The sequence below is a fragment of the Hemicordylus capensis genome, chromosome 1 (genome assembly GCF_027244095.1).
Source record: "Hemicordylus capensis ecotype Gifberg chromosome 1, rHemCap1.1.pri, whole genome shotgun sequence".
In the NCBI taxonomy this organism is placed as follows: domain Eukaryota; kingdom Metazoa; phylum Chordata; class Lepidosauria; order Squamata; family Cordylidae; genus Hemicordylus; species Hemicordylus capensis.
In genome coordinates, this window is record NC_069657.1 from 48,822,899 (window position 1) to 48,844,799 (window position 21,901).

General features: G+C 45.9%; 1 protein-coding gene across 2 annotated transcripts in view; it reads left to right on the forward strand.

Annotated features, from left to right (window-relative positions):
• TGFB3 (transforming growth factor beta 3) overlaps nucleotides 1-18,053 on the forward strand; it is a 36,056-nt gene extending 18,003 nt beyond the window's left edge. Inside the window, exons 4-8 of one of the 2 annotated variants that reach the window (XM_053262726.1) lie at nucleotides 4,593-4,700; nucleotides 5,846-6,017; nucleotides 8,953-9,106; nucleotides 16,900-17,044; nucleotides 17,699-18,053. In XM_053262726.1, coding sequence (XP_053118701.1) covers nucleotides 4,593-4,700; nucleotides 5,846-6,017; nucleotides 8,953-9,106; nucleotides 16,900-17,044; nucleotides 17,699-17,700 — 581 coding nt within the window. In that variant the 3' untranslated portion in view covers nucleotides 17,701-18,053. Of the gene's footprint in view, nucleotides 1-4,592; nucleotides 4,701-5,845; nucleotides 6,018-8,952; nucleotides 9,107-16,899 lie in introns of both variants that reach the window. The other variant, XM_053262715.1, reaches the window with a different exon arrangement.
• Nucleotides 18,054-21,901: the final 3,848 nt, after the last annotated feature.

Consider the following 21,901-nt stretch of genomic DNA (forward strand, 5'->3'; position numbering starts at 1 on the left):
GATGGCATTGAAATATATGGTGTGGGATGTGGTACAGATGGAAGCCACCACTTTATGCCTGAGAATTGCCCAGTGTGTGAACCAGATGTGGAATTATGAATTTAAACCACTTTCACTCCTGTTTTGTGAGGAGGTAAATATTTCTCAATATCCTCTTACAAGATATACAAACTGATAGCATTCCTGAAGAAGGCCCAGAAGCAAAGAACCTCACTGGATTAAAGTGCTGGATAAATTTATTTTAAGCGGTTGTGGCTAACTTCCAGACTAATGCTGCACTGAGACAACAGAGTTTATAGCATTACACAATCTTTTGCAATCCTCCCCACCTTCATCTGCAGCCACTTCTGCATTCCAAAAGGATGTGCTTGAGGGTCCCCCAACCCTCGGGGACACATTTTTGGGAGCCACAGAGGGCTGTGGAGGGAAAGAGGAATGCTGAAAATCATGTCTCCGGCTTGTGCAATGGAAAACCCTGTGGTGTTGGCGCATTAGCCTGGATTTCAGCTTGTATTTTTTCTGATTATTTGGAATTCTCAGCCAGTTCCCGTGGTAATGTTCACATAGTTCACGGAATACTAATTATGTCTACCCCGGCCTCAAGTAGGAGTACATGTATTTACTCCAATTGAGAAACTGGAAGACTGAAAGAGAGGAATATAAAGTGATGAGAAAGGTACACAGACAAAGGGACAAAGAGAGCTAGAGGGACTGTGTGGGAGTGGGAGACAGGACTTGAAGGGAGGGGATATATATGTTGGTATGTGCTGGCCACAACTGCTGTGATCGCAGGCAAGGTGACTGGCAGGAGACTGTCAACCCCAAACCCTACAAGCCCACTGGCTGTGCTGAACTGGTCCACATGTGACCTGCTGTCTTCCTCCTCCTCTTTCCTCTCACTACCACTGATCATCTCAGATTTCTCATGAGTGGGCTTCCACACCTTAAGGACCTACATGGGCAAGTGTTGGAGGTTGAGAGCCACTTTTTAAGGCAGGGAAGCTCCCTAGACAGGAAGGGTCATCACTGCCCCATGACTCAGGCCTCAGCTGGTTGGTTGGTTGATTGATTGATTTCTATACCGCCCTTCCAAAAATGGCTCAGGGCGGTTTACACAGAGGAATAATAAATAAAAATAAATAAGATGGATCCCTGTCCCCAAAGGGCTCACAATCTAAAAGGAAGCTTAAGATCAACACCAGCAACAGTCACTGGAAGTACTGTGCTGGGGGTGGATAGGGCCAGTTACTCTCCCCCTGCTCAATAAAGAGAATCACCACATTAAAAGGTGCCTCTTTGCCAAGTTAGCAGCTGGTTGATGTTCTGTCTTTCTCAGGTGTTGTAGCCCAGTGCTGAGCAACTCGACTGGCCAGAGGGCCAACTCTGCTGCCAAGATCAAAGCAAGTGGGTCAAGACCCCCTGGCTTCCACAGCAAACCAATTCTGCCCGAGTGCTCTTGTCACCCCGGGCATTCCCCCTTTTCCTGATCCCAACAGCACTCGCATGCCAGGGGTAGAACAGTCATCCCCTCTGTCTTAGAGCAGTCCTTAGTAAAGCGGCATGCATGAGATTTGCCTCTGCTCCTCTTTGGCAGAAACAGCTGCAGGGTCTGAGGGCAGCTTAGGGCCGCAACACTGGTTGCTTTCACAGTTGTTGAGATTCACAGCTGGGCCATCACAGGTACAGCTGAATCTGAGGGCCAGTCAAAGTTAGAACGCAGGCAGCAGAGTAGCAGGAGAAGCTGACTATATGCACCGCCTTAAATTAAGGCAGCTTATCCTGGGCACTTATATGCAATTACAGTAAGCCCATTTTTAGGATGGATGTGCTTGCTTTTCTCCCTCAGTAAACAGCATGTGCTATGAAGGGAGCTTTAACCCTTCGCAGTCCTGATCTGGAACATAGGAAGCTGCTATATACTGAGTCGGACCATTGGGGTCTTTAGCTCAGTATTGTCTACACAGGCTGGTAGTAGCTTTTCCAAGGTTTCAAGCAGGAATCTTTCTCAGCCCTACCCTGGAGGTGCCTGGAAGGGAACCTGGAACTTTCTGCTCTTCCCAGAGCAGCTCCATCTCCTAAGGGAAATATTTTAACAGTGCTCACATGTAGTCTCCCATTCATATGCAGCCAGGGCAGACCCTGCTCAGCTAAGAGGACAAGTCATGCTTGCTACCGCAAGACCAGCTATCCTCTCTTCAGCAGCTTTTTGGTATCAATGGGAGCTCCCCTCCTAGGGCAAAAAAAAGCCGTGGGGGAACTGTGGGCGTGGGACAGAGGCTTAAAGCTCCCTCCCCATTGCCATGGATTCAATCCAGATCAAGGTCTCCACACATGCGTTCTCGAAAACAAACATGTCGGCCCTGAAAACAGGTGTAACGTAATATGCAGTTTGGCTCTCAGAGGCTAAAGCCCAATCCCTGAATTGCTGGTAGGACAAGGCGGACACTTTGGCCAATACCACCCAGTTCAAGAGAACATCACACAGCCAGCGTGGTGTAGTGGTTAGAGTGCTGGACTAGGACCAGGAAGCCAGAGTTCAAATCCCCTTTCAGCCATTATACTTGCTGGGTGACTCTGGGCCGATCACTTCGCTCTCAGCCTAACCTACTTCACAGGGTTGTTGTGAGGAGAAACTTAAGTATGTATGGCTCCTTGGAGGAAGAGCGGGATATAAAATGTAAAAAATTAATAAAATAAGTGAAATACTTGTGCTGTAGGTCAGTGGTCTTTATTATTTTTTCAACTGGGGACCACTTTGGAGGGCGGGGGAACCCCTTCAAGATGAGAGCCATCTCCCAACTGTGCTGACCTTCACTCAGTGCTGGGAGGGCCTTTTAAGAAAGATGGAGCCCTCTCCAGTGTTCTAGGAGGAGAGTGCTGGGAAGGGCTACACTTCCAGCACTCTGTGAGTGCCTTTCAAGATGGTGCAGGGACTCCGGAGGCCTCCATTTCCCTTTTAAAGGAGCCCCCTGGCACTAGGCAAAGTGCAGCCCTGCAAGGTGGAAATGATTATCTTCGCTTGGTGTCTGGAGGACTGTGTAGAGTATTCAGGTTTGGCTGAAGCTTCTCTCAGGCCCAATAAACAATTTATCAGGGACTCACACGTAGGGTTGATGATGGGGGCTACCATTGGTCTCCAGGCCTTGCAATGAGGAACACTGCTGTAGGTGATGCTTTGTAGGTGAGCATGACAGGCAGCTTTAGCCCAGTATTTGTAGCTTCTGCAATGTAGCAGTTGCCACAGCTTGATGTTTATAAGAGAATACCAACAAAGTGCTCGCAGCTCTACAGAGCTCAAGCTTTGTAACTCGGTAGCTGCGGCCAGCTGGGAAGATTAGTCAGGGCCTGAGAAGCAGCAAGATTGTGTCTAGCTTGATCATCAGGAGGCCTAGTTAATTCCCCTGGCTGCCAGCTAGCAGTGTCGGCTTGTACATTCTGCTTCTCCACTTTTGTTGAAATCCTTGCCAGGAATGTTCAAATTCCATGACAAGGCAATGCAACTTCAGTGCCCAAATTATATGAACTGGGCAGATTTGTGAAATAATTTGCATTCTAGGCAGCATTTGGTTTCCCTTCTTGCAGAAGTCAGGGTATGGTGGTATAGAGTTCCAACAAGGAAACTTCCTACAGGCACACCCTGTTAGGCAAAGTCAGGGAAAGTAGAAGTTTCATTCTTCAAGAGTCTTGCAGTCTGATTTCTGTGTTCCTTGACTCGGAAGTAAGTCTCACCAGGATCAATGGGGTGATCCCAACTAAGTGACCACAGGGTTGGAACCTCTGATTTGTCTCTTATGATTGATCTCTTTTTTCATATTAGTGGTCTCCAGATGTTCTTATTGACACATCTGTAAAATCCATCTTTAATGGATGGAGTTGAATAGAAATGAGGATAAGAAAACTCCAAATCTTTGTGGAACCTGAAAGGTAGAACTACATTTTACAAGAAACACAGATCTGATGCCAAAAAGGTAGTGTTATGTCAGGGTAGATCTCCTTCAACTTACCTGTGTCCTGATGTTATGCTATGCATTTTCTTGCTCCCTCAGGTGGCAGCTAGTGATATAGAACAGGGGGCAGGAAATGTGGTGAGCCAGTATGATATACTATTTAGAGTACTGAACTAGGGCCACAGAGTTTGGAGTTCAAATCCCCTCTCAGCCTGGCCACAAAGCTCACTGGGTAACCTTGGACCCATCACCATTTCTCAGTCTAGCCTCTCCCATAGTGGTGTTATAAGGATAAAGTGGGCGTGCATGTATGCTGCCTTGAAGGAAAGGTGGGATAAAAACAAAGGAAGTTGAAAATGCATAGCTTAATGATGCTGAGATGTGAGGTAAATTCATTATGGCTCGGGAGGGGAGAACTCAACATATGGCTGACATTTTTAGTGCCAGCTGCCATATTCTTCATACATGTAGTTCCACCCACATTTTCAGTTATCTCCTACAAAAATAGGATGATAACCCACTAGTGGGAGAGTCCTGCCAAAAGCCAAGCAAACAAACATTGATTGAACAAACAGAATGACAATTGCTGAAGAACTGTTTGATTAGTTGGAATGCTGTTCTCATGAGTTCTCTCTCTCCTAACAGAGTCTAACCTGGGACTGGAGATCAGCATCCATTGTCCATGTAACACTTTCCAGTCCAATGGTGATATTCTGGAGAACCTGCATGAAGTTCTGGAGATCAAGTTCAAAGGTGACAGAGGGCAGATTGGAAGGAAAAGCAGCTACATGAGTCACTGGGAGAAAATAATCATTATCCCTTCTAGACCTGAGTGTTTCAACTTTATTTATGTGCAAGTTGTGCTACGACTGGTGACTATATATCCACATATGGACACTGATTTACTGATTTACTGATTTCATTTGCATATACATATAGTCACCAATTATAGCACAACCTGCCTAGCCTCTCTCACAGAACTACAATTCCCATGATTCCTTGTGAGCATCAAATTACTACAAAATCATGCTCCTGATCTAGCCACTGAATCTCTACTTTTGAAAGGACTATCCATATGTGGATAGTCCTTTTTAAAGGAGCAATTCCGTGGCTAGATTAGGAGTACGGTTTTGTAGTACTTCGATGCTCGCAAGGAACCATGGGAATGGTAGTTCTGTGAGGGAGGCTGGGCATCTCTAACAGAGAATCCTCAATACTTGCCAAACTACAATTCCCATGATTTCTGGGGGAAACCATGACTAACTAATACAAAACTGCTAAAAGTTGTGTGGATGTTCCTTATGTGTGCAGAGATGTGTGAACATGTACAAAGCCGAGCAATTACTAAAATTCAAATCCGTCTGTCTCTGGAAAACTTGGCTCTGATGAAATCTTGGTTTCACGCTGGTTTCCAGCTTGTACAATGTGGGCACAAGGAAACTGGGCAACCTGCCTCAGGTGGCAAAGGCAGCCAGTGGCTTGGCTAGGCTCAGCATTAACAGCTGCTTGGCTTATGACCCCTAGTGCTCTGAAGATTCCTTCTGTTGCACAGTGCCAGTATTCCAACATCCCCTGCAAGCCGTTCATCTTTTTTCCATCTGTCCTGGGCCTGAAACCAGCACCAAGAGGGACAGGTTAATGGTCCAACCACCAGTTTACAAACTCTAAAACCCGTAACCCACAAGACTTCACTGTAGTCTTTAGAGCAACCAAGCTTGTCCTGGCAAAGCAGCAGTCCATACAGAAGAGCCTCACAGTGTCAAGCTTCTGGAAGCTTTCCCCAACAGGAATCCTGTTGCATCTTTGAGGGAATCCAACGTTCTCTAGTGCAGTTCTGAAGGAAGCATGAGGTCTCATAGATGTCCTTTCCCCCCCACACCCTCCCTGCCGCTCTTCAGGTATTGACAGCGAAGATAGCCACGGGCGTGGGGACTTGGGGAGCCTGAAGAAGCAGAAGGACCTTCACCATCCTCACTTGATTTTGATGATGCTGCCTCCACATCGACTTGGGAGTCCAACCCTAAGAAGCCAGAGGAAGAAACGAGGACTGGACACCAATTACTGCTTTCGGTAAGCTAAGATCTTGACTTACCTACCTAGCCCTGGAGTTGAGTAGCCCCATCATTTTTCTCTGTAGCAGTGGAGCCCCCTGTCTGCTAAAAATATATTCTTCCCTGCACTGTGATTAGAATATGTTCTGGAAGACTTCAGCCTGTAACAAAGTTGGGAACGGCCTGGTTGTTGACAGGTCTACACACCTTCTGGTGACCCATCAAGTTGATCGAACATGTATTGCGGCCTGCTGAGTCTGTGACAGCTAGTGATGTTGCTGAGTTTTGTCATTCCTGGTTTAAAAATACAACTGCTGTAGCTTGTAATCCTTGTTTCAAATATTAGGTGAATATGATGACCCTAATTGTTGACAAAGTAAACTGGTTCACCCTCATACCCATTTGATACCTTGCTTGGTGCTGATGCTCCTTTAGCAGCAGAAGTAGAGGGATGGAGGTGCTCTCTCCTCCTCCTCCAGTGCCCAGCACACTGCATTGGCTCAAACCAGATGCCGGAGGGAGAGAGGACAGAGTCCGCTATCCCATCAGTGCAGCTGGAGTAACGGCATGCTGAGTATTGTGTAAGGTTGTTGTAAACCTCCCAGACACTTGAGTTTTGGGCAGTATAGAAATATGGTTAATAATAATAATAATAATAATAATAATAATAATAATAATAATAATAAAAAATGATAAATATAATAAATATATTGTGAGTGGAAAGGCTTCCAGAAGTGATCAGCCCCCACTGTACTTCTGATAACGTTTTCAGCAGCAAGGTTAGGTCCAATTTGTCTCAGAATAAACTGACTCCTCTTCCCAGCTTGAGGGGGGGAAATAGTTTGGTTTACTGGGCTCCAACTACGAATCTAATCAGTGGGTGGGAGGGGGGCTCTCTTGTCCCGCTGCTGCTGCTGCTATTACTATTAATTTGATTGGATTGGATTTCTATACCACCCTTCCAAAAATGGCTCAGGGCGGTTTACACAGAGAAATAATAAACCAGTTTCCATTTCCAACCTATGGATAACCTTCCCATTTTCACAGTACCAGACAGGCAGCAAAAATGAGTTTGACTGATCCCCTGGTAGGCTGCCATAAATGACTGATGGCTGCATTCAGTTTGACATGTCAGAATTTGTGCTGGCCTGGCTTATTGTGTCCTTGGGCACATCGCCAGAGCAGATCTCCTTTGGTGCTAAACTGCCAGCATGAGAAGTATTCCAGGAAAAGGCAAATCGGTCTCCTGTAAGGACTGGTGAACTACCGGTAGCTGCAGGCTGGCCTTCATGCACATCCACGTCTCAGTCTAGGCACTCGGTAGGTAAAGGGAGCAGTTCAGGGTGTTGGCATCTGGGGAAAGCAAGTCGATCTGGGAACTTGACTCCATTCCAGTGGCCTCGGCTGCTGCCTTACTCCCAGCCCTTCCTGAGACTTGTAAAACTCTCATCTGCTGACCCAGCTAAGCCCACCAGAAAGTATAATTGTCAACTGGAGCTGGGACTGGCCCAAGGTTGGGTTTCTCTTTGAAATGTCAGAGGGAGTTCCAGAATAACACCAAGGAACCTCCAATGGTCAGAACTGGGGTGGGGAGGGTTCTTGTCCTGGAGAACTAACAGCTGTGTGAGACCCTGTCCCTCTTCACTGCCCTTCCCTTTGCCTCCTCACCTGTGATTGGGTAGGGACAGCGGACAGGCTGCACGGCTTCCTCTTCACTCTGGAAAGAGAAGTATCAGCCTTGCCTTCCATGGCTTGGGTTTTAAAAGGTCTCCCCCGCCCCTGCCTCCTGTTTAGAGTTCCTTCTAGATCAGGGATTCTCAACGTTGGGTCCCCAGATGTTATTGGACTTCAACTCCCATAATCCCCAGGCCCAGTGGCCTTTGGTTGGGGATTATGGGAGTTGAAGTCCAATAACATCTGGGGACCCAACGTTGAGAATCCCTGATCTAGATCCTGTGAGTGGTGCAGGATTGGTTGTTTTTCCAGAAGCTGCAGGATTGGTAATGAAGGAGCAAGACTGAGAAGGAAAGCGAAAGTGAGGGCGGCAGGCGGGAGTCCCTTTCAAACCGAAGCCATGGAAGGCAAGGCAGCTTCTTGCGTGCTTCCTCTGGAGCGAGGAGGAGGAGGGCAGTGAAGGGAGGCGGAGTCTGACACAGCTGTCGGATCTTGGAGTTCTGCCACAATAGGAGGGAGCCTCCCAGCAATTCTGACCGTTGGAGGCAGCATCTTGCTGTCAAAGTGGAACTCTCCCCTGACAATGCCCAGCAGAGGGTATGCTAGGTCCAATATGTCTGCTGGACCTGACATGACACACAGCCCTACTGATGGGGTCCTCCCATGGTGGCTATTTAAGTTGTACAAATCAATCACATTGGTGCCAGTCATGGGCTTAACATAACATGCAGTTACATTGGCTGACATGATGGCTAATGAACCTGGAAGGCTCTGTGTTGGGGCTGCAGTGAAGCCACAAGATAAGCCCCCATGCCTTTAAAACCCAGCGGCTGTGAAAGCAGCCTTGCCCCATTTATCCCCATTCCCAACAATAGGGATACATATGGTAATGTTGCTTCCACAATTGCTGCATTGGAAAAGCACTGGGATTTATCTTGCATGGAACCGTACAGCTCTGTTAGACTGTGCATCATGGCAGCCAAGGGTCTCTCCTTGCTCTGCATGTGCCACTGGGAATACTGGAATGGCAGAACCTGGAGGCTGACATATTTTTTGTCTTAACCCTCTTTTGTTGTGTTCCACTCTTTTGATTCCTGATTCCCTGCAAGGTGGTGACAGCAATTCAGTTTCTTCTGGATGGACTTCCTTTACAGGTCGAGTTGCACTTATGAGAGCAGGGTAACAGCTGTTCTGGTATTAGGTGAAAACTCTCATGAAAGGGGTGGGTGTCCTTTCCCTGATCCCATGACATGGTTTCATTCCAACCCTTTTCATTCCAGGAACCTGGAAGAGAACTGCTGTGTGCGCCGCCTCTACATTGACTTTCGACAAGACTTGGGCTGGAAGTGGGTCCATGAGCCCAAGGGGTACTTTGCCAACTTTTGCTCTGGACCTTGCCCATATCTCCGCAGCGCAGACACGACTCACAGCACGGTAGAGCAATTCTTCATATTCTCAAGGGCAAGGATTCACAAGCCTAGAATTTTGGAAAGTGGTTAACATGCGCCCCCCACCTCGGACCAGGAGCAGCTGTATTTTGAGTTCTCATAGTTCACTGCATTGCCAGTGATTGCTGTCTTTGCCCTAGGAATGTAGGTTGGGTGTCCTGCAGACCCTCTGCACACTACTGTCCCAAGTGGTTGAGGGTGGGATCTTTGCTGCCATCCATTTGTCTCTCTCATCAGCCTTCACTCCCTGTTCTAGTTCCAATGATTTGTGGCCCATTGCTTGCTCTTTGTGTGCTTTTTGGTCAGAAACCAACCATTTAAAAAAACTAGTGCCAAAAAGCCGCCTAGGAGGCACACATGCTGTGCCAGAGCAGTTGTGTAGAGGGAAACGATCCAGTGTTTCACAATATGTGGCACTCTGGTTTTTGTTGAATGGCTAAAATGATCTTTTGACACAACAGTTGTCTTTTCTAACCAGGCACACTTGGCAGGTATTTTAAAGTAAGTGTGTGTGTGTGTGTGTGTATCTATCTATCTATCTATCTATCTATCTATCTATCTATCTATCTATCTATCTATAATATAATTATCTCCTTTCCCATTGTCTGTGAAGCAGGAGTGGAGTGAATTGTTTGTTGGGGAGGTGGTGGTAGTTGACTATCTCTCCCCCTCCCCCATGCTATGAAGTGGACATTAATACATTTGAAGAGAAAAGGAAAGTCTGCACTGCAGCTGGAGCAGGAATGTTAAGTACTTAGTCAGGCCAGCAGTAGCTCAGCCAGCAAGTCTTCTGAGGCTGCCCTGTGGCCTTCCATTAAAAGCCATCCCCAGTGGGAACTTGAGGTGGCCCATGCTATTGCTGTTTATGGGGAATGCTTGCATTTTAAAAATGCCAACTGGGTCTGTCCTTTGCTGGGGGCCAAGAAGAGTCATATAGGACTCAGTTTGGCTGACCTCTTTCTCCTCCTCCATCACACAGTCTCTTCTATTCTCAAGGTGTGTACAGATGTACCTACCTAGAGTAGCTGGTGCATTTTTTTCTGTTGTGTGGTGAGCTTTGCTTCCCCCCGTCTTCACTCCTCTGATGTTGCACATCATCAGATATCACTCCTGATGTTGTGCCCCTGACACATGTGGCTCCAAATTCAGCACCAACTCCTGTGCTTTCTGGTGGGATTTTGGAGTTGTTGTTTTTTATCTTAGTATTTTATCTAGTTAAATGTTGACTGCCCATCTCCCACTCCCCTTGGACAAATCCAAGCTCTTAGAGCAGAGCTATATCTTTCTTTCTTCACATGCCCAGATTAAAATGTAATATATGTGCTGGGAAGTCATTCTGCAGATGCTCAGAGATAGTATTTATTTTCACTTGTCTCATAATGTAATTTGACTGGAGTAAAATGGTCCTTCATGATCCACAGGTATCCATCCCACTTATGGATAGTGAGAAAGTCCGAGAGGCCCAGGCTCAAATGCCATCTCCGCTTTGTACTCATTTTCTGGCTCTTTGCAATGAATACGACGGATATTTATATACCGCATTTCAACAAAAAGTTCCCAAAGCAGTTTACATTGATAGATAAAATGGCTCACCATCTAAAAAGAAACATAAGATAGGCACTACCAGCAGCCACTGGAGGGATGTCATGTTGGGGATGGATAGGGCCAGTTTCTCTCCCCTGCTAAATAAAGAGAATCCCACTTCAATACAGTGCCTCTTTGCTTAGCTAGCAGGGGTCTCAACTGACTTGGATCTCAGCAGCCTCAGTAGTTGCTCTTGTGTAATACTGGCTTTTGTGGAACAGCAGACGAGTGATCTGGACAATAATCCTTGCACTGGCTTGGTAGTAGTGGCTCCTCATACATAAGTTATTTCTCAGCCGTCCTGCAAAATGTAACTGGTTCTTTCTGGCATGATTCCCTGCTGCATTTGTCTTCAGTGCCTTACACTGGATGTGGGCTCTCTGTCTACAAAAGGTCCAGTCTCTTACTAAATTTTGTAAACACTGTGGGTTTGTTCCTATTCATGTAGTTACCATTAACACAGTACAGAAGTAAATGATGTATGGTGGTCAAGGGCTAGGGCCATAATTTCAGATGGGTGTCGGGCAGTAGCAGCAACAGCTATCCATAGCATGTTCTGTGAATGGAATCAACAGTGCAGATCACCATACGTTTGCCTGCCTCTGTTCTATTTTTGAGGCTTGGGGATTAAACGTATTCAGAATCTTTAGGGTGGGGGAGTGAAACAATGATGGGGAAAGCAATGGGATGCATGAGAAGATATGAGGCTATGAATGTGTAGGAAGAAAAGAGCAGAAGATGGGAGTGTGGAAAGGGAAAAGGAGATAGGAGCATAAGAAGCTGCCAAAGTTGGCAGCTGATACCGAGTCGGACCATGGGTCCATCTTGCTCAGGATTGTCTACATTGATTGGCAGTGGATTCTCCAAGGTTTCAGGAAAGATTCTTTCCCAGCCCTACCTGAAGATACCAGGGAGTGAACCTGGATGCTCTGCCACTGTGATCTATGGCCCCGCCACTGACCAAGGTCTGGTTGGTGGGGACTAGAGGGGGCCCTTTTATAGGTGAAAGTCGGAAAATTAGAATATCGTGCAAAAGTCCATTAATTTCAGTAATGCAAATTAAAAGGTGAAACTGATATATGAGACAGACGCATTACATGCTAAGCGAGATAAGTCAAGCCTTAATTTGTTATAATTGTGATGATCATGGCGTACAGCTCATGAAAACCCCAAATCCACAATCCCAGAAAATTAGAATATTACATGGAACCAAGAAGACAAGGATTGTAGAATAGAACACTATCGGACCTCTGAAAAGTATAAGCATGCATATGTATTCAGTACTTGGTTTGGGCCCCTTTTGCAGCAATTACTGCCTCAATGTGGCGTGGCATGGATGCTATCAGCCTGTGGCACTGATGAGGTATTATGGAAGACCAGGATGCTTCATTAGCGGCCTTCAGCTCTTCTGCATTGTTTCTCATGTCTCTCATCCTTCTCTTGGCAATGCCCCATAGATTCTCTATGGGGTCAGGTCAGGCGAGTTTGCTGGCCGATCAAGCACAGTACACTGTATACTTTTCGGAGGTCCGATATTGTTCTATTCTACAATCCTTGTCTTCTTGGTTCCATGTAATATTCTAATTTCTGGGATTGTGGATTTGGGGTTTTCATGAGCTGTACGCCATGATCACCACAATTATAACAAATTAAGGCTTGACTTATCTTGCTTTGCATGTAATGCGTCTGGCTCATATATCAGTTTCACCTTTTAATTTGCATTACTGAAATTAATGGACTTTTGCACGATATTCTAATTTTCCGACTTTCACCTGTAGTTGTAGCCCCTCTGCTTGGGAACACTCTCCCAGAAGAGCTTCGCCATCCTCCCTCTCAGTGTTTTAAAAAAACGAATGCACATCTTTTTAAAGAGGCATTTCAATATTTAGTTTAGGTTTTTTTAGTTCTTAGTTTTTAGCTTTTTAGTTTTTAATATGAACATATTTAAAAAGTGGTTTTAGCTTGGTCTTTTAATCTGCTTAGTGTTCATGGGAACTTAGGAAGCAGCCATATACTGAGTCAGATCTAGCTCAGTATCATCTTCAAGACTGGCAGTGGCATCTCCAGGGTTGCAGGCAGGAATCTCTCTCAGCCCTATCTTGGAGATGTCAGGGAGGGAACTTGAAACTTTCTGCCCTTCCCAGAGCGGCTCCATCCCCTGAGGGGAATATCTTGCAGTGCTCACACATGTGGTCTCCCATTCAAATGCAACCAGGGTAGACCCTGCTTAGCTATGGGGACAAGTCATGTTTGCTATCACAAGATGAGCTCTCCACCCACCCAGGAATCTTTTACTTTATATTGTATCTATTCTATTAATGTTGTGAGCCACTCCAAGTGGTGGTGTATTGGAGGGGTGGGGTATAAATAGCTTTAATAAAGATGGCATACATGGGTTTCCCATCCAGGCACTGGCCACACCAAGACTTGCTTAGCAAGGTGTTGGTATTGTGTGCCCTTAGACCATGCTCTAGGACCCAAATATATGCATTGTGAGGCAGACTTGGTCTTGACCAGTCAACCCTTTCTACCGAAACTTTTGATTTCTGACACTTTGATGAATGCTGTGTATTTTAAGCTTTGCTCCTCATCCGTGGGGGCTGTGCATCTGCATTTTGTCAGAATTCTGGTGCCCTCATTTGAAATTATGCTGCATAGCAGATGGTAAAGTCATAGTGCAGTTGCAATTGTACAGATTTCTAAGCACTATGGGCATTTCCCGGTTATGGTTCTTTAGGAAGGGGGTTGCGTTGTCCTTGGTGGCTTACTGATCTCAGCTTTTCAGCCAAGCTGAGTTGGCATCATTTACCCTCTCTCCCATCCAGTGTAGCTTAATGAGGGCTCGTTGCCTCTCATTCTAAGTCAAGTCATCGTCGCTGCCCCTTCATTAAGGCAACAGTACTTTCTGGACACCAACAGTGGGTTCCATCATTTTAAACACAAAATGAAGCCCTACAATAAAGTCCTGTTGAGTCCTCCCTCTTACTGTGATCTCGGAGCCTGTTACTCCATTCCTGCTCTAAAAACTTCCTGCAGTTTTAACTGGATGAGGGACTGACTGACTTGGCTGCTTCTTTTGAACTGGCCTATCGCTGCTGCCTGTTACTTACATTTGAGAGGAAAACAGGACAAATCCTTCTGCATGTGATGTCTGCCTCGCACCAGACAGTAGAAAGGAGGAAATCAACAGGTTGCCAGTGGTTCCCATACAGAGTGGGTAGCTAGCTAGAGAGGAGGTTTTTCTTTTTGCAACGATTATATAGCCACTGTGGTTATTAATGCCTGTCATAAATTATGAGCCAAGCACCCTAACTGTTGTTGGCATTGGCAATAACTTCAACACCCAGGAGACAGTTTCCATGACGGAAGACAACCGCTACCATTGGTGGAAAGCATTTGCTGAACCAACATAGCTGATATACCATCTCAGTTCCACCCAGATATGATTAACACTGTAGTTACATGAGGCACAGGCATCTACGAATGCAAAGAGACCTACTGTGTGTGTGTTAGAGTGATGAAGGGAAATACCCGCATTATTTCCTTACCATCTGTGACATTGGTTTGTACTCAATAGACCATCTCTATGAATAGCAAACTGACTCCCTCTATTGTGGAATGGAGCACAATGCTTTTAAAGGAGGAGCCACCAACTTATCATGAACTTGCCCATCTTAATATTACAGCATTAAGCTGAAGAAGTGATTATGCAAAAGATCATCTTAAAGAGAGATTTGTGGTAGAAATAGTAGAGTGTCTTTCTGACAGTGAAGTTGGCAGCATCAATGTCAATAATAACCCTGAAAGGCTGGTGACAGAAGTGTCAATCTCTGATCAAACTAAGTCTTAAACCAGGAGGACAGAGAGCACCAGTGATCTCAGGATAATCTGTTTCCTAGAGCACATGGAAAGGAGCAAGACTTTATAACTGAGAAAGGGCATCCTTTGCATTTCCCTGAGGCAACTTTGTACAAATCTAATTACTTAAAGATTGTGAGCCCTATCAGGAAGAAGATAGTTATGACTTTGATTAAATGGCCATAAAGGGCCCTGGGCCCATGTAGGTTGGAGTCCTCCAGGATTGGCCTGGAATCTCCAGGAATCTGCATCAATTTCTAGGTAACTGTTGAAAGCAATCCTGGAGACCTTAATGATTTGATATTTTGGAAAATATTAGGGGGAAATTAGCCAGGAATAGTTCTTTGGAGTTGGCAGCCACAAACCCACAAGGCAGGGCAAGATCTAAATGTCTGTTGACACGGAGATAATGTGCAAAAGGGGATGCCGGCAGCTTGAGGACCGTCCATGCTCCTGCAAGTGTGTCAACCTTGCTTGGCAGTAAGGACTCTGTGCCTGGTGTTGCACAATGCACCACCTGCTGAAAATAAGGGGCAGGGGCGTAGGTGGTGCTCAAGCTGCCCATGTTGCCTTGCACAATATGTTGGCCAATGGAAGAGGAGCAGTATGTTAGGTAAGAAAGGAGGATCTGATTCTGCTCCTTGAGGCCAGCGGCATGGAGGGAAGTAGAAACCCCTTCACAAGTCCTAGCAAGTTCCAGCATGTCTGCATCGCAGGGAAGCTGTGAAAAAGAATGAGCAAAGCTAATCATTGTGGGTAAGGAGCTTGGGGGATTCCACAACCTTGTCATTTCAGGCTGAAAAGCAAGACTTCTGGAGTTTGGGGCAGTGTTCTCTCTAACAAGGATTTCCAGATGTTGTTGACGACAACTCCCAGAATCCCCAGCCAAAGGCCGTTGCAGCTGGGGATGCTGGGAGCTGTAGTGAAACAACATCTGGGGATCCCTGTTAGAGGGAACAGTGGTTTGGGGGGAGAGAAGTTGGGAATTGGAAGGTGCACCAGCACCAAAGTAGTCGCATCAGGCTTTTGTAACAATGTATGTTAAAAGCATTGGCTGACACATTGCTCAGAGACATGGGGCTGGTTCAGCACCATCCACACCACTGTGTGTAGCTGAAACCCCACTGGGGCTGCTGCAGAAGAGGGCTGTTCAGGTCAGACTTTAAATGGCGCAACCGCAGTTGTGTGACACAAGTGCCATGATTTCCAGTTGAGGTCTCTTCACACAACTTGGCAGTTGCATAGTTCAAAGTTGGAGTGGAACAGCCCTATTCTGCTGCAGCCCTGGTGGCGTTTCATACACATTTATTTATTTATCAAGTTTGTATACCGCCCCAAACTTTCATCTCTGGGAGGTTTACAATAACATAAAACCAGTTAAAAACATATACAAAAATTTAAAAAACAACTTAACAATTTAAAAATAAACAGAAATTAAAACCCCAAAATATTAGGAAGCTGGGAGAGCTTGGGTGAAAAGATGGGTTTTCAGGTGTTTTTTGAAAATTGCCAGAGATGGGGAGGATCGTATCCCAGCAAGGGAGCGCATTCCACAATCTCAGGGCAGCGACCGAGAAGGCCCGTCTCTGTGTAGCCACCAAACGAGTTGGCGGTAACTGGAGACGGAGATGCAGTGGTGCAGGCATTTTTCTGTGCAGAATGCCAGCCAGAGGGATCGGAATGGAGTGTGATTCTTTGCCTTATATTGCCCCATTAAATGCAGCAGTCTCTGGGGAGGAACGTGGCAAGTGCTTTGCCTAGAGAGTGGTTCAGATCCAGCACTGAGGAAGCAGTCGAATAATCCAGTAGGGTCTTCTAGGGCTCTTCTCTGGCAGTCTCTTGCTCTCTCTTGTTGTAATATGTGAGATTGAGCAAAGAGGATTTGTGGAAGATTTCAGAATGCTGGGAGGAGAATGTAGATATTTGAGAGAGGCTGGATTAAGTCCAGCATGATCTGGAGATGCTGGCCAAAGCAACTTGATTTTTTTCAGCTGTTTTTCTTGAAGCTCAAACAGGGCCACGGGATGGTTACACCCAGGCTTTTTCTTTTAATTAAAAGACAGCAGAATATGCAAGAAAACTGATTGTACCAGTGCAGAGTTGAGGTTTGGATGCTACAAGGGTGTGCTAGTGTGTTCCTCCAGGCTGCGTCTTGCTCAGCTGCTCCCAATTAACAGCCACACTGTTCATCTTAGATATACTGGACTATGGTCGAGGTACGGATGGATGCAGATTGTGACATAGTTTTGGATCACTTATAGAAGCCGTTTGCTGCCTGAAAGCAATCTGGTTTGGGCCTGGACAGGTTCTTCACTTATTCTCTCTTTGCTTTCCCAGGTGCTTGGCCTGTACAATACGCTGAATCCCGAAGCATCTGCTTCCCCCTGTTGTGTGCCTCAGGATCTGGAGCCTCTCACAATCCTGTACTATGTTGGACGGACCCCCAAAGTGGAGCAGCTCTCCAATATGGTGGTGAAATCCTGTAAGTGCAGCTGAAAGGGACTCGGTGCCACCCAGAGCTGAGAAGTTGAAATGACCAACCCTCTGTCCACAGAGCAAAAGAACCCACACATGTACTTGGGGCAGGCCATTGTGGTCTGGCCCTTCATCCCGGGCATCTCCAAGATAGGGCTGAGAGAGACTCCTGCCTGCAACCTTGGAGAAGCTGCTGCTGGTCTGTGTAGACAATACTGAGTTAGATGGACCAATGGTCTGACTTGGTAGAAGGCAGCTTCCTATGTTCCTATACTACAATCCAGGGCAAACTACGCACTTGGAAGACTATTTTTAAATGCCTGCCTGGCTTTGTCACCTCTCCTCTAGGAGTTACATTGCCAGCTTGGAAGTTTGACGAAGTGGACACAAATACCGAACAGACATTTAGTGGTGCCAACCGAGAGAAAGAACCACCAAATGGGGAGAGCTTCACCCAAGGAGGCAAACATTAGCAGAGCTGTAGACAGACAGAGGGAATGGAGAAAGACTTCTTGTCCTACTACTAGGAACTCAGCCTTGTCTATAGGACGAGGATTTTCTTATGAAGAAGCAACATTTTGGGGTGGGGGGACGACCAGACTGGTGTAACGAAGAAGGAAACGCTCCCAGAGATTCAGCCCATCTCTCTTTGTTTCTGTAGAGTTGGCATCCATCCACTGGGGACCCTATCACATTTGTGCCATAATGGAAGAACTCATTCTGTAGACAGTGGGTGCAAGAATCTGTCCACTCTGCTAGGAATGGTCCCTGTTGGCTTCATCCCCACAAAGGCAAGCTCTTCTACAGTTTCTCCCTCCTCCTGGAGCCTCTGCTATATGACTTCTGGGTCAAGAGTGGGCAGCCTTGCTGCTGTGCACCAACCCAGGCAGTAATCTTCAAAGGATCCTGTATTTGCTGTGGTGGGTGAGGGTATTATAAGCAAATCTGCACATCTCTTGCACAAGGACCTGGCCCAGGCCACACCTGCCAAGGTTTATTAAAGTATTAATCTCAAATATTGTAAAATATTTTTTTGGGAAATGGGTATTTTTTGTTCAGGCAAACTGTCTGGTCTGGGGAGGGGAAGATGTGTTAACATTTGAGATCAGTATCTACTGTGGAACAACCTAAGACGATTTGTCAAAACTGGCTGACCTGTGAAAGCTTGCTGACTAGGAGCAATTCAGGCAATCTTGACAGAGGTATGTTGTGCTCAGGATGGAGTGGCCCAAGGGATTAATCATGAACAGCTAGAGCTTGAATGATCTTGTGTTTAGCTGAGCATGAGGTCACTTAGCTCAGCATGAACCTTTTGGTGACTTGGGCCCACAGTCAGCCATTCAGGAGGGCATTTCACTATGGGCATGACAGTACCCCCATGTACTTCAACCATATTTTCAACAGGCCAGGTTGTTTCTGAGAATGAAGTGCCTGTTCTCACACTCGCATATTATGAAGCTGCCTTACTGGTCCATCTAGTCTAGTGCTGTAGCAGGGCCCCGCTAGTATCCCAAGTGACAGGGCCCCTTCCCAGTTGTGCTGCCAGAGATCCATTAATTGGAGGATACCAGGGTTTGAACTTGGTACCAACTCTGCATGTTCTAAGTTTAGGAGCAGGTCTAGTAGCAATAGTGCCAACCCTATACGCTTGGTTCTCTGCTCCTTCACTCCACTCCCACATTTTCCACTAAGGAACTGTGACTGGAATGACCCAGTCCAGTTTGTTTCCCAGTGCCAGCCTTGCTTCTTGGCACCTCAGGATTTTTAGGCCTAGAACGGGAAGGGACTTGCATACATAAAAAGTTGCTGCAGTGATGGGAAAAAGCACCTGGTGAAATGTTCTTTTCTGTGCACTCTTTCAAAGATATGAGAATCTCTTGGGGTATGAGCCTGACACATCTATGCCCAGGCACTCTGGTTGGCTCCAGTTTTTCCTTGCTTGCATTGCCTTTTCCGTCATTGCCTCATAGGCCTCTTGTGAGGCTGTGCTCTAGTCTCATTTGTTTCTTAGCCACTCCTTCACATCCATACTTCTACCACTCTTTCGTCAGGCCTATGCTTTTCAAAATATGTTGTCCTTGTCTGCTTTAGTAAGCTCCCTTCTTCTAGCCACCATGATTCTCAGGCAGCCATCCTAGCGACTCAGCACTGTGGTCGCCTTGCCCCCTTCTAGATAAAACCACATACTTGCTCTTCTTAAGCCTCCATCAGATTGATCCATCGCCAACTCATTAACTGCACCTATTCTCAAACCTGTCATTTCAATTCTCCTTTTCTTTCAGTCTATTCCTTATACACTTACCCTTCCCTCAGATTCTTGTTTCTTGGCCCAATACATACTACAACCCTCCCCTCCCCGCTTCAGCCATCCTCTTTCTGGGCCGTCTTGTCTTCCAGGATTTCCTCTCAGTGAGCTTTCCACTCTCACTACTTTGTCTATTGCATCTTCTTGCCCCTAAGTTCGTTTGAGGGTTTTCCTGAGCCACCTACTATTTGCTTCAGAAAAGAACATAAAAAAAACGGTTGGATCAGGTCCAAGGTCTCTCTAGTCCAACATCCTGTTTCACACAGTGGCCCACCAGATGCCTCTGGGAAGCCCACAGGCAAGAGCTGATCCCTAGCAGATAAAATTTGTGACAAATCAGCTTAGTAAATGGGAGCCAGAGGCTTCCTACAGCCACAATTGTTAATGACCACCACAAATTCTCTAGCATAATAGGAGATGGATGTTATACTGCTCAAATGCAACAGGCAAATGAAAACTTATTTTCCTTTTATGGGCAAGCTCTCTTGACTGGCAGAAAGCTGCAATCACTGCTGCTGATACAAAACTGTAAGCAGAATGCTCCTTTCCATGCCAGTGTTAGCCAGGCAAACAGACTACCACCTATGAAGCTGTATGCCTGGACAATGTTAGGTCAGAATGCCAACATACCTGAAATTTTTGGAAGAAAAGGTATTGCTGCATGTTGGCGGCTATTACCTGCAAAAATCCATGTAGATGTTTTCCCCATCCTTGCATTTTTCACAAGTGTTCTTCCACATGGGTGATGGGAGTATTCAGCAAATTTGGCCCTTGCTACACTGAGGTCCTAATTCAGGGAATCAGATGTGCTGCCTCCATGCTTCCCTGCAGTCCAAAGGTGTGGGGTGCTTGGGCTGTGCTCCCCCACCCCCTTGACTGTTAGCTGTGCCCTGATCTCCTCTGCCCTTTCAATCAAGCTTCAGCCAAGCCCTTCTCTATCACAAGTCTGTTGTTCTTTATTTACCATGCTGTTCTAATTCGTCATTTCCTGCGTTTTTATGAGACATGAAAAACTCCAGATACAGTGGCTGAACTAGTGTCAGTCCATCATACAGTCTCTTTTGGCTAAGAGCCTGCAGCAAGAAAACTAATTCTCTGATAAGGTGGTACTATGCATTCATTGCCTAACTCTTAGCTTTTATATACGCTTTGTGTATTGGCAGATTTTCTTATCATCATGCTGTCTTTCCATTAGATGATCAAAATATTCTATAACATTGAGTATGGAATGTCTCTACAAAAATTATGTAAGCACTTTTCCAACCCTTTATCTTTCAGTCGCAAAGGAAAATGATTGTCTACCAGCATTCATTCCCACCAGTGTTCCCACTAAGACATGTATTCCCTCTAAAACATGCTCACGTTTTGTTTTAATGTCTGCTCAGTTAATTTTAGATCTTGTTCAGGTTGGATCAGGAAGGTCCCACTCCAATGAACATGTGCACACATTGTCTTCATACTGCCACCCAGAACAAAACTTGCTCTGCACATAGGTGAAAAAAAATTAGAGAGAACACAGATTCCCACCTATGAAAGAGTACTGAAGCCTTAGTAAGAGCCAAACTACTTGTTACACACAATCTTCTTAAGTAAGAAAACCCCAATGGGCAGTGTTATCCTTTTCCTGCCTCCTAGTTTCCTACTTCATTTCCCCTCCCACTTGCTTTGCCTATAGGGAGGAACAGCTTGAGGGAATGTTGTAGTGGAAAAGCAGGGAGTAGGAAAGGGTAAGCACTGCAGTATGCCTGTGCTGAAATCATTCCCTTTCAATAAGGCTTTTCAGCAAAGAAACAAGCAGTTCGGTGTTGTTAAATACCGTGCACAATTGAATGAAATATGTAGTTTGGCTCTAAGACAGAGTAGCAGGGAAGACAATGACATCTGAAACTCAGCACACTGTATAGTGTATTATGCATTTTTCCTAAGTGGATGCTATGTGCTTTAAATTCTGTACCAGAATTTATATCTTTGGTTGAAGCTTCAGAAACACAACTATTTGTAGCACAAGTGTGTGGGGAAAGCAAATGCCCAGAGAAATTTGCTTTTGATCTCCAGAGGATCAAATTTCCCTTGGCAATGTTTTCACTTAGTTTCCGGGAAACCATTGTTCAGGAGCACAAACCTTCACTCTGGAATAATTATTCAACATGAATGTCCTTTTAAAAGTTGAATGCTATAACCTATTTTTATAAGCACCAATTGTGATTTACCCCTCTCACTGAGAGTGGGAATGTGCATAAAACAGATTTTGTGTTTAGTTTTGAGCTTGAAATGAAACATGCTCAAAACATTTTGTTAAAACAGCTGCCAACAACTGGTGCCATTTTGGAGGGCTGTTTTTCTGGGGAGAGTAGGTCTACTGATTGGGGTTGGTGGGTAGACCAGGCCTCTGGACTTAACGTGTCAACCTGCCTTGGAGGAGCAGTCCTCCGAGGTGGGCTGATGTGCTAAGTCCAGGGTGGAGGCTTGGTCTACCCATCTCGTGCTGTGGGCATACCAGTCCTCAGAGGCGGGCCAACGAAACTGAATGAATGAATGCACAAAGTCTGCAGGGGAAGC